At 38.0% G+C, this 12,132-nt stretch overlaps 1 protein-coding gene across 5 annotated transcripts in view; it reads left to right on the forward strand.

Annotated features, from left to right (window-relative positions):
* GTF3C1 (general transcription factor IIIC subunit 1) overlaps window positions 1-12,132 on the forward strand; it is a 45,522-nt gene that overhangs the window by 25,520 nt on the left and 7,870 nt on the right. For 3 of the 5 annotated variants that reach the window (XM_083800784.1, XM_083800785.1, XM_083800788.1), the window contains 10 exons: window positions 291-476; window positions 2,068-2,225; window positions 2,365-2,507; window positions 4,139-4,220; window positions 5,543-5,655; window positions 6,570-6,632; window positions 7,769-7,862; window positions 8,701-8,873; window positions 9,508-9,792; window positions 11,563-11,855. In XM_083800784.1, coding sequence (XP_083656910.1) covers window positions 291-476; window positions 2,068-2,225; window positions 2,365-2,507; window positions 4,139-4,220; window positions 5,543-5,655; window positions 6,570-6,632; window positions 7,769-7,862; window positions 8,701-8,873; window positions 9,508-9,792; window positions 11,563-11,855 — 1,590 coding nt within the window. The remainder of the gene's footprint in view (window positions 1-290; window positions 477-2,067; window positions 2,226-2,364; window positions 2,508-4,138; window positions 4,221-5,542; window positions 5,656-6,569; window positions 6,633-7,768; window positions 7,863-8,700; window positions 8,874-9,507; window positions 9,793-11,562; window positions 11,856-12,132) is intronic. The other 2 variants (XM_083800786.1, XM_083800787.1) reach the window with 1 other exon arrangement.

Below are 12,132 nucleotides of genomic sequence, written 5' to 3' on the forward strand. Positions count from 1 at the left end.
AGTTAAGGCAGAGGAAGTGCTTCATGTTGAATATAAAACCTCAGTTCAGTTTCCTTGTGTTTTTGCACTGTACTTTAGACTTAATAATTACTTGATAATTCCAAATTTATGTAGGATTTTATTCTATGTAAGCTGCTGAGAAGTGGCATGAACTGCCACACTGACCAACAAAAGGCAAGTTGGAGAGACCTTCTCTCTTAATACACTGAAACTGGCATTTGCTTTTTATATCTTAATATTGTAGAATATAATTGCTATAAAGATCCACTTCTGTAAATGTGTCATCTTAGGTAACAAAATTAATATTTTGGGAGAAGCAAAGGCAGGATCTAAGTCTCTTGTCCAAAAGGAGGAATGTATTGAAATAAGTAAAGAAACATCCCAGGATCGAGCCAAACGAGTGAGAGGTGGAAAAAGCCAAAAGAGGAAGAGGCTTAAGAAGGATACTGGGAAGGCAATAAAGAAGAAAAAGAAAGGTAAGTAACTAGCACACATCAGGAAGAAGAAGCATTCTTTTTAATGCATATACCTACTGTAGTTTGCTTTAGAGAAGCTGATGTGACTGACACAGTGTGGGAAATGGAATGTTATTAGTCATCTTGTTGGGTTGCCTCTTTTGGTGAAAAAGTTCAGATGTTCTGGGGCTGTATTCCAGCTCTGGTGGAAAACAGGAGCATGCTGCAGCTGTTACCTGTGTGTCCATCATGGTTGTACTACTGTATAAACAAAAGAAAGTCAAATTGTGCCTGGGCCAGATCAACTCATTGCAATTCACCATTACCTTTTTGATAGCTGGCTTAGAGCATCAGACGATGAAGAATCTGTAGGTAGTCAGTTTTCTATGTAAAGTGCTTGTTTGCTCATTCCTGAGCAAAGTATTAATGCATTTTACTTCCTCAACTGCTGTCACCTAGTTCCTTCTCTGTTTTGTGCTTTCATTCTCACAAGCTCAACTTTGGAAGTTGTTCCTGGCCCCATAATCCTCCTCATCCCCTGAGGATTTCACATCCAGACAGATAAACTTTCTGTAATCCACTGCATGTTTGTGCATATCTAGACTGCTCCTTTTTGTGTCTGAGGTAGTATGAGTATGTGACAAGTTCCCCTGATTTTTTTTTCCTTCTGCTTTTGAATGACAGAAACAGAGCTGACAAAGCAGCACAAAAGGAAAGAAACAAAGCATTAAGATTGTAGTTAACAAAATTTCTTCCTATCAGACTTTATCTCTTACTTCAATCTTCACAAGGCTAAGATAATAAATCAAACAGCAACAGTAGAGAAGCATCTGTTGTCTTCTGAATTGGCTGAGTAGCTATTGGTGGGAACTAAAACCTAGTTGCTTGCTTTTCACACTAGCCACAGTGAGCACCTTTTCCTTCTTGAAAATTCTTGCTGCATTGTGCTTTTACTCACAACAAACATTGGTTTGAACTTCTTAAATATAAAATACAGTTGCAATGTTTCAGGCTTGCTCCTCGGATATCTTTCAAAGGCAAGCTGCTCTGTTTCCTATTCTCATGCAGCACTTAGTCCCAAGAAAAATGCAGTGTAAATTAAAACAATGACATTTGAGGAAAAAAGATAACCGTTCTTCTGTTGAAAGCGCCTGCTTGGTGTTACAGCATTTTTCAGGTTGTACATTATAACCATTTACCATGCATACACCTGGTTGAATGCATAGTCTCTAGTGTTTTCAGTTTTTCTACAGATTAAATAATCATTAAAATACATTTGACACATCTGATGCTTCACTGTTGGTTACATTGCACTTCTCTTGCTGTGTGTCATAGTGAATAGCCCGGCTGTACTACATCTTACAGAAACATAATACTGGAAAGAACTTGAGTTACGTCCAGTCAAATTCTCTTTGTGGATTTTTTAACCCAGTTTTTCATTGATTTAAGCCATGTTTTCCAAAGCAAGGACAGTGTATTTAGCCCACTAAGTCTCTAATTTGGGCTTTTGCTCCTTAAAGTTGCACATTAGCATTTATAATGTTTGTGATAAGAGTTTGAATTCATCATAATATGTAGTGCTGAGATAACTGTCTTTTTCTGGATTTGTTAGAAGAAACTTCTGTAGAGAAAAGCAAAAGGCTCCGCTACCATGACGAAGCTGACCAGAGTGCCCTGCAGAGAATGACACGTCTGCGTGTCACCTGGACAGTGCAAGAAGACAGCTTGCTCATGCTGTGCCGAATTGCTAGTCACGTGCTAAATGCAAAGGTATTTAATAGGACCTCTATTTAAAGGGTCTGTGTGTTGAACACACATTTCATTGGTCCTAGGAGTTCTTCCTGGTTCTAAACATCATTCGTGTACATAAAAGCTGAAGTTCAACTCTGAACATTTTTGTTCTTCGTAGGTAAAAGGACCCTTTGTTCCATGGCAAGTAGTTCGGGATATCATGCATGCCAGTTTTGAGGAGTCCCTTGATAAAACTTCTCATTCTGTTGGACGAAGAGCTCGTTACATTGTCAGAAATCCCCAGACCTACCTTAATTACAAGTAAGAAGGTTTCTGTCTGTGTTCTAGGCATAAGCTGAATTCTGAAACTAAGGGATATGCTCCTCCCATGTTTATCTTGTTTCATGGGAATATAAATTTCCAATTTTCTGCACCCTAGTGCTATCAAATCTGCCTCTTCAGTGGGAAAGGCATATCAATGGCGTAAAGAATAGCACAAGAAATATGTTGGTATGTAAATCAGTAGTGCACCTGCATCTTAAAAGTGCTGTACACTTCTGATGTTAGCTGGTATTCTGTCCACTTATTCTTCTTTTCCCCATGACTTCAAAAGAAGATATGGTACATTTGAAAAGTTAGAGGTGAGTGCAAAGTATAATTAGGGGTGGAAACAGATACTATAAAAGGATTTGCGCGCCTGGAAAAGAGGAAAAGAGAACTGAAGGGAGATGTCAAATGATTTTTATGGTTCTCTAACATGTTTATGCTATTAAGAAGGAACAATTACTTAACCAATATAAGAACTGAAGACATTGCATAAAGATCATAACCAGTAGTTTAAAATAATGGTGGTTTTTGATACAACACACAATTGAGTTTAGAACTCCTTGACACAGGATGCTTTAGATAATAAAGTTTACATGGATTCAGAAAGTAACTAGATAAATTAGTGAAAGAAAAATCCACTGAAGAGTATTAAAGATATTATAAATGTAAAGACATTGTTGTGGATCAGGAATTTCCCTTTCAAGCAAATTCTCGGAAGCTGGGAGATTACACAAAAAAGGTATCACTCTGTGCACAGCCTCTTCTTCCTTCTTTCCAGTCTGTATCCTGTTGGTATCTGTTATAAGAGGATTCTGATTGAAATGAATTTTTTTTTTGATCCATTATTACACCTTTGTGAAGACAAAAGTTCTGTAACGAGCAAGATCAAACTGACGTTCCATACCTCTTGTTTGATCCTTAGAAATATTTGTAATTGCTTGTTTTCAAACTAGGAAAAAAGGGTTAACATACTTAAAGTAACTAGCTCTACTGTTTGCACATCTTCAGCTAGACAGAGGAGACAAACATGCTTAGAAGAACAAGTTAAATCTGATTTGGGTTATTAATGTCTGAATTTGATTGTCAGTTCTTAAGTAAAGATACAGGGATTTAGAAGTAACAGTGACAAGTAACTCTCTTATACTTCGGTACCTTCTTTCAGGTGAACCAAGCTGCCTCACTTAAGATTTTCAGCCCTTTGTCCCTCTCAGAACACCTCTGCTTCCTATTCTGCTCCACTTTCTTGCATTCCTTACAAAAATATTCAAAAAAAAAAAAAAAAAGACTTGCATGGGTGCTATTCTTGCACTGTGTATGGGCCATGGCACAGAAGTTTTTCCTAAAGGAAATTTAGGTTTATTATTCAGTTCTCATTTCTATCACAGCCCATATGAAGTAACGAAGTGAAGATGAGTTGGTTTGATTGCACTGATAATCTAGGTATGTGGTAAGTTAGGCAGAATTCTTCCTTTATTCCTATTTTGCAAATGATACGTATAGGTTATACATATAGATATACATATACATATACGTATACGTATAGATACGTATAGGTATTTCTGTGAGCGGCATTAGATTGAGAGAATTTCAACCAGTTACAATGTCTTCAATTGTATCTGTTGCAGAGTTTGCCTTGCTGAGGTTTACCAAGATAAAGCCCTCATTGATGATTTCATGAATAGAGAAAATAACTATGAAGACCCACAGGTAGGAGGGAAATAATCTGAAAGGTCATAGAGTGCTTGCATTGCTTGGATTACTGAGTGCTTGCCCTGTGATTTCATTTCTTGAGTACTTGCACTATGACTTAATTTCTTACTTGTCTTGTGCTCTTTGCCACTTTAAAAATAGCATTGTTGTAAAAATGTAGCATCATTGCTATTTGGGAATGAGACGGACACTCGCAGCCTTCCAAAGGCATGTAAACAGCACAACAAAATTGTTTTTTCAATGTGGTTGTTTGTAAATATCCATCGTGTGTATTCATGTACACTGACTTTTTTTTTTTTAAATCCTCTTAGCCCCTTGTTATCTGAGCAAGAAAACGTCTTTGCTTGGTAACTTTGTATTTTTAATCCAGTTGCATCTTGAAATATTGCACTGCTTGTATGGCTGAATGTAAGATTGTAGGCAAATTTTATTGGAGAAGCAGTGTTCAAGGGAGCATCTTTGGTCCTGCTGGGCAGTTTCTAGGAATGAATTGTACACAGACTGCAGTATACATACTGCAGAGGACAGACTGTACGTTTTCTGCTTCCTTCTTTCATCTGCCACACTTTCTTACTTCATAAGGAATTGAAAAATACTGCATGCATCCTCTATCCTTGCTTACCTACTCTGTCCAGGAAGCTAAGGAGAAGTGACTTTTCCTCTTCTGGGAAGAGGACCTGAATGGAAAGCAAAGAAGCTTTGAAGCTGCTAGCTCTCACAGAAAGAAACTGCTGACTCTCGTGCTGTTTTTATGCATTTCTTCTATAGATTGTTTTACAGTATAGGGGAGAAAATTTTTATGTTATTTTATTTGTTGGGTTCTTTTTTGCCCTCCATCGTTTGTCCCCAAAGTCTCTTTGGAAGCAAATAAAAACTTGTTTCCAGAGAGATTCAGGACCATTTCTCTTGTCTAGCAGGTGCCCTTCAAAAAGTGATTGTGCAAACTGATTTGAGGTAGAACGTGATAGAGACTGTGAAGGGTATAAAGAGAAAAAAAGACTTAAGCAGAAGCCTAAACAAAGGTCTAGCAAGAGATCTTATGCTGTTAATTGTGTGTAATTTTTATTAACTATCTTCATGGTGGGTTGCTTGTAGCTGTGAGCCTGATTACACACAGAACCTGCAACTGTTGAGAAAATCAGCAATCTTTACAGAGCTTTTAATGCATTCTCTCATCTGTTGGACTATTTCTTTGACTGGATAATTCAATACTAAGCTCCCTCTACCAGAATTTTCCATCAACACTTTAAAAGTAAACGGTCTTTTCCAACTCTTCAGAAATGTTACCAACCTCAATTTCTTTCTCTTGGTTTTTAAAGGTTTGTGCAACAGAGTTTAAGCAGTTTGTGGAAAGACTGAAAGTGAAATTCAGTTCAACACTGGGAAATCCCAACCTTGAGATTCCTGATACTTTGCAGGAACTCTTTTCCAGGTATTTTAATAATGGTGATTTTGACTCCGTACTTGGGCAGATAGTGGGAGAGGGGGGCCATTCAGAGCATACCTGTTCTCTGCTATGCATGGTTCATACCCTCTGCTACTTGTATTCTTGGTATCAAAAGAATTTTCAATACATACAACAAGCAATGTTTCTTTCAAATCCATAACTCCTAAATACAAATATATAACTAATTTTCAGTTATTTGTGCAAGCATGCTTATTTTAAATCATTTCCATTTTGCTAAATAATAAAACCAGAAATTCCAGTGTCAAATTTTCATAAACGGTTAAATCCTCAGCTTTGTTATTAGCGATGTAGGTATTCAGGTGTGATATTTTGGATGAAATATAAGACTTTCCTTTACCATTTTCCAGATTAACTGGCTTCATTTTGTATCATAATTTGTTGCTGGTTACTTAGCTAAATCATTTCAATGCTGCTGTCTAAAACTGGTGATACCGAAGAGCACTTAGCAGAGTATAGCATTCCCCAGGCTCTTTGTTGATAAATATTACTTGGAGATGAGTTTGAAAATATGGGTCTCAACAATTTTATGATAAAAAATTTAGCACCTTTGTTACTTTTTTTTTTTTTTTTTTTAACTTTGGGAAAAGCTGTATGTTACAGAAATGCCGTGGATGGCAACTGAAAGTCTGAGAACTCAGTAAAATACCAAATCTGTACAATTCTGTACTAGCTCCCATGCATGTGTTTCATCTGATGGTTATACTGAGGGCTGCTGGAACAGAGAGCACCCCTGCACTGTTTTAGTACTTAGGTTATTAGCAGTTGCTGTGGTCAACCTCTGCATTTCACAGTTGATACGAAATCAAGATCTCGGTATGGCACAGATTCAGTATAAGGCATGTTACTTTTGTCACAGTGTTTTTCCTTCACTTAACTAGATTTCGAGTTTTGGCAATTGGAGAAGATACAAACCAAAACACAAAAGAGGATAGTCTCAGTAGGTGAGTAACACCAACACCATTTTTTTCCATTGGGACTCCAAGGTCGTGTCAGCCCTCACATCTGTGAAAGTCGTGTATATAGTCTTCTAATTCAGTATGGGTTTGTTTTGTTTTCTTTTGTTTTGTTTTGTTTTTTTTCAATATAAAGCTTAGTATAAGAATACACTTAAAAGCCTGCAGTTATCTCTGACATGGATCGTGGATTTGATGAATAAAATGACAGCAGCAATGACCTTCTCAAAATTTCTCCATTGGGAAAACTGAATTTTCAGCATTTTTGTGATTATTTTTATCTCCAGGTTTTTAAATCTCCTTTGCCACTCAAAAGAAATTTTTACCACTTACTGCCCTCACCAGAATTTAGGAAGTAGTAAGATCATTCCTGAAATGCTTTGCAATGTTCTACAAATCTGACCTCTTGACTTGTGAAGAAATACAGAAGAGATGTCTGGAAATTGCAGAACACAAAGCAAATGCTTGACTTGAAGACTGTGTTGGGAAGCCTCGGTTGCTCTAAGAAAATCTATTTTATTATGGCTCTTGTGCAGATAAAAGATAGGGCAGGACTGTCAGATGAGCCCAGGTCTCGTGTTGGCAGAAAATGCAGAGATATTTTTTGGAAAGTGGCTTTTGGCAGAAGGCTTTTGTACTTGGGAAGCACCTTTCTGTGTTAGCCTATAAGCATCCAGAGGAGTCTTAAGGGATGGGTAGAGGTAGAAGCAGAAGTTTTATTTACTGGCAAGGAGTTCTCTGGAATCTAAAATAAGACAGGCTTTCCTGTATGAATATTCTCAACTAAGACAATAATTTGTCGTTCTGGTGGTCTCTTACCATTATAATGACATTTATGTTTTCCATATGGGTGCTGTACCTTAAGAGGAGGAGATGTTATCAAAAAGAACTTTGTTTTATGTCATGTTATCTGGACTGATCCAGAAATTCAGGGTGGAGGGTCAAGTAAATGTAACAGGCTCCTTTACATTAATGATCCTCAGCTGAAGTGATCTCATACCTTTAGAAATCTATATTCAAAGCAGCAAGTGATTGAGTTGGCCTATTTTTGTGCTAATTCGCTAGTTTGGTACCTCCTGCTCAAAAATCATCATCATGAATAAACACTTTTTTTTTTTTTTCAGTGTCTACGATATTCATTTTTTAGTGCTACAGAATCTTATTCAGAGCACTTTGGCACTCTCAGATAACCAGATGAAATCTTGCCAGTCGTTCCAGGTACAAAATCTAGACCAGTCCTTACTGGTCATACAGTCCTAAAGAGCTTTTCCTTACCTTGTCATAATGTCTTTTCAAATGGGAGACAAGAAACCCCGAAACTTAGATTTGTATCCATTCTTTGGGGATTACTCTGTTCTGCTTTTGAGAAATTATGTTTTCCAGGCAGCTTTTCTATATGTTGCTTGTCTGCTGAGGATGAGATTGCAAGATGTAAGGTTGGAGCAATCCTTGAAAATCATAGGAAATGAACTCTGTATCAATTCCAGTGGGTCAAACTGTATCATGATTTAGTGCCTGCTTGAGCAGTTGAAATTATGCTCTGGAGGAGATACCACAAAGGCAGTCCTAGTATCCAGCTGCCACTGGTGTTGGTCAACCTCTCCTTCAGTGTTGGAGATTACAAAAATGTATCATCTATCAGTGAAACACTTCAAAAAAATAAAGTTAGAAGTTCCAAAGGAGTTAAATATCAACAGGCAAGAATGGGGCCTAAAAAGTAAAGTTCGTGGAAGCATGTCTGCCTGGTAAAATGATGGGAATAATCTATCCAGGCACAGTGCAAATGAATGTGCTTTACATATTAAATTCTAGTAGGAGACTGATCCCGTTTTCAATTTCAAGTGTTCTCCAGTATTTAGTTAATTTAATTGGCATTTACTGTGGAAAGCCTGGAAGCCAATAAAAGAAACAAATAGTGTAGTTAAGTGAATTTATATATGTCATTTACATTCTGGCTTGTAGCTCAACGTTCATTTAGTTAATATAAACCTCCAGTAGATGAGCCTAACAGTGGGTTCAGAGCTAAAACTGCCTTTTATGTTGGTGTTTTTTGCAGACATTTCGTTTGTACCGGGAGTACCGGGATGACATTCTTGTGAAGGCTTTCCTAGAGTGTCAGAAGAGAAGCCTGGTCAATCGCCGTCGAGTAAACCATACACTGGGTCCAAAGAAAAGCCGGGCTTTGCCTTTTGTACCCATGTCATATCAGCTCTCTCAGAGTTATTACAGGTGGGTGTCACTGTATATGCATGAGCAAATAAAAAGAATCCAGTCTGGTATGCTTGGCATGGAGGAGAGAATACACATGAAGTACCTAGAGTAAAAAAGAAACCCGGCCATCACAGCTGAAGCTCAAGAGATGAAGATACCATCTATGTATGTTAGCCCTTCATTCAGTTAGCAATTGGGACCATACAGGGAATAGAGCCAAGTTTGCTGAAGAGCCTTTACAGAAAGACATACGCAGAGGAGAGGAGAGGTAGCACCAAAGTTCTAGATGTGGTGAAAAGATTTTTCGTCTCTAATTATTTTGTGCTGTACTGTACCCTGGATGTCGGGGGGCGGGGAAGAGCAGTTAGCTATAAATGCATTCAATGCTCAAGCAGGAGATGAGATCGTTGCTTTATATTTGCTGTATAGTACCTGACCTTTACATGGTGTACAAATACCTGCTGTTCTGGACCTAGTAAAGGGACTGTGAAAGCAGATGTAGAGGATACTTGGTCATCAGCTCTAGCATGGAACTTTAACTGTTTGGCTGCTCTATGTACTATTGGTTTGAAATCTATACACTGTAAGAACAGACTACAAAAGATTTATGGTTTGCCGATTGGTTTTCTTGTTTGTTTGTTTGTTTGTCCAGAGTTTTTACATGGCGGTTTCCTAGTACAATCTGTACAGAGTCCTTTCAGTTCTTCGAGAAGCTCAAGGACACAGAAAAATCAGACCAGCCAGATAACTTCTCGTTTAAAGATCAAGAAAGCAAAGCATCAGAAGGCATGATTACATTTCCTATGGATGGACCAGGTGGTCACTGTGTGACAATGCTTTCCCTATTCTCCCTGGGACTTGTATCTGTGAATGTGAGGATCCCAGAGCAGATAGTTGTGGTGGACAGCACTATGGTAGAAAATGAAGTGATAAAAAGGTAAATACTGATATTTTTATTAGTAAATAAGGTTTGGGAGTAACTTGAATGAAGTTGGCTATCTCAACACTGTACCTTCCCATTTCAAGGACTTAACAAAGATTTATTAGGATTTCTTTGTCAGTGACACCTGGCTCCACAATATTTGTTCTGTGTATTTTCTGTTCTTTAATTTTTATTTTTTAAACCTGCAGCAATTGAATAGCATTGAAAGTGAAACTCTCTCTTGGCAATCTTGCAATAGTCATGTGTTCTGTTAGAGTACAACTAAAATTTCTTGCTGCATGCAACCTGTTGCTTCCTGTTATGTTGCCAGTGTACACGGGAAATAGTTTGTTCCCTTTCTCTTTAGAGCAGCTTTTTGAATATTTGTTATCATAGTCCTCCTCCCAAAATCTGCTGCTCTTTAAAATGAGCAGCCTTAGTTCCTTTGGTAGTGTTTTTGGTGTATTATCCAGATCTGTGTCTTCCGTATTATTTTCCTCTAAACTGAACTGTGATGTCAAGAAACAAATGCCATGGTCTTGCTGGCAGGTCTGTGACAATTTTATCGTATTATATAGGTGATACACCTGCTTATATACCCCAACATGATTAATGGCTATATTCTTGCCAAAAATAAAAAAAAAAAAAAAACAAAAAAAAAAAGCGTGGTAATTGATGTCCAGCTTGTGGTTCACTACAAAAAGATTGTTTTCCTTCACATCATTAGTTTCCCCGCAGTGCGGATACAGGTGTATAGTACTGTAATATAAATAATAAGTGCATTTGTCCATATGAAATTGCATCCTGTTCTTTTCCAGACTATTTTTCCAATGGAAACATTCTGAAAACAAATCCAGTCCTCTCACATACTTGTAGCCACTCCAGTTTGGTGATCCCGTGCGAATTTAGTAAGCTATGTTATCACCTAGTCATTAGCAGAAATGCATACAACATTGAACTCTGGAGAAGTCCTAGTTGTGAGTAGAGGCACCTGAGTTCAGTTTTCCAACCAGTTTTGATATGCTTACACTAGTTTTTTTCAAAATGATGTTTTCTTTTTTGGTTTTAATATGTTTTAAGAGAAGGTACTTCAGGTCTAAGCCATCTCAGAAAAGAGTAGAGTAGAAGGAACCTAGGTTAGGTTGTCTCTGGCATAATCTGCTTAAATGAGAGACAACTTCAGGGTTAGATCAGTTGTCCAGAGGTGTCTGCTTCACCTTTATCCAGAATGGCTCTTTCTTGTCCTGGAAAGTAAGTGTTGACTTGACTAAATTTGTTCCTGGGAAATCTATCATGGCTGCTGTTAGAACTATTCTTTCTTTACTTAGAAGTTGTCTACAGTTTTCTTGTTTGTTTTTGTTTTTTCTTTTTTTTTTTAAGTAACTGAGGTGTTTGGTCTGTAATGCTTTTCTCCTTTTAAAAATAAACCCTACCCTATGAGACAGACATGCCTCATGTCTGTCCTGTCTGAGACACGTACGGTTTCAGCCTTTGTGCTCTGAGAGGTGTTCTCTCATGATGAAGCTTCTGTTCAGCCAAAGAGGTTCAGCACTGTAAGCTGAGATGTTTGGGGTTCATTTCAGATGTTCACAAAAAGAGAGTATATACTTCACTGTGGACCTTCACCGGATTTTGTTTTCTACGGTTGTTTGTTCTCAGCACTTCAAATAAGCCTGTTATGGACATACCCACAGCTGTTCATGACTAACTACTGGAATGCAGAATAGCATGCGTTCTTGCTGTACTCATTGTAATGAGTCAATTTCTTTTTTTTTTTTGGCGGAGGGAGGCAACAAACAAACAAAATGTCTCTGTTTGCTGTAGCTTGGGAAAAGAAGGACTTGAGGAGGAGGAAGAGGAGGAGGATGACTTAGATGACAGCTCTGGTGGCAAACGGAGAATAGAAGTAAAAGCTCGTCAAGCATCTCATACCAATTACTTACTGATGAGAGGCTACTATGCCCCTGGAATCGTCAGTATGCGCAATCTGAGTCCCAGTGACAATATCGTGGTCAATTCCTGCCAGGTGAAGGTTAAGCTGCGGTGTACACCAGTTCCAGGAAGACTCACCTCTCCAGGTTTGTTCACAGATGTGGGCTGGAGCAGGATAGATAAATCCTCAGCTCATGTGTTTTCTGAGTTGAACAAAGCCTCCTAATAGGAATGTTCTTTTTACATTAGACATGCAGTTTGCCTTGTAATGCTTTCTCTCCTGACTGAATACAAACAAGTGGTCGACTTATAAAGGCACCTTTTGGTGGTTGGTGACAAGTCCTTGGCTGCACTTCATATTGCATGAAATTGTTCATCCAAATAGGAAGTTTGTCCTCTGCTCCATTTTTTCTTTAAATTTTT

Source organism: Anser anser (assembly GCF_964211835.1).
Source record: "Anser anser genome assembly, chromosome: 15".
NCBI lineage: Eukaryota > Metazoa > Chordata > Aves > Anseriformes > Anatidae > Anser > Anser anser.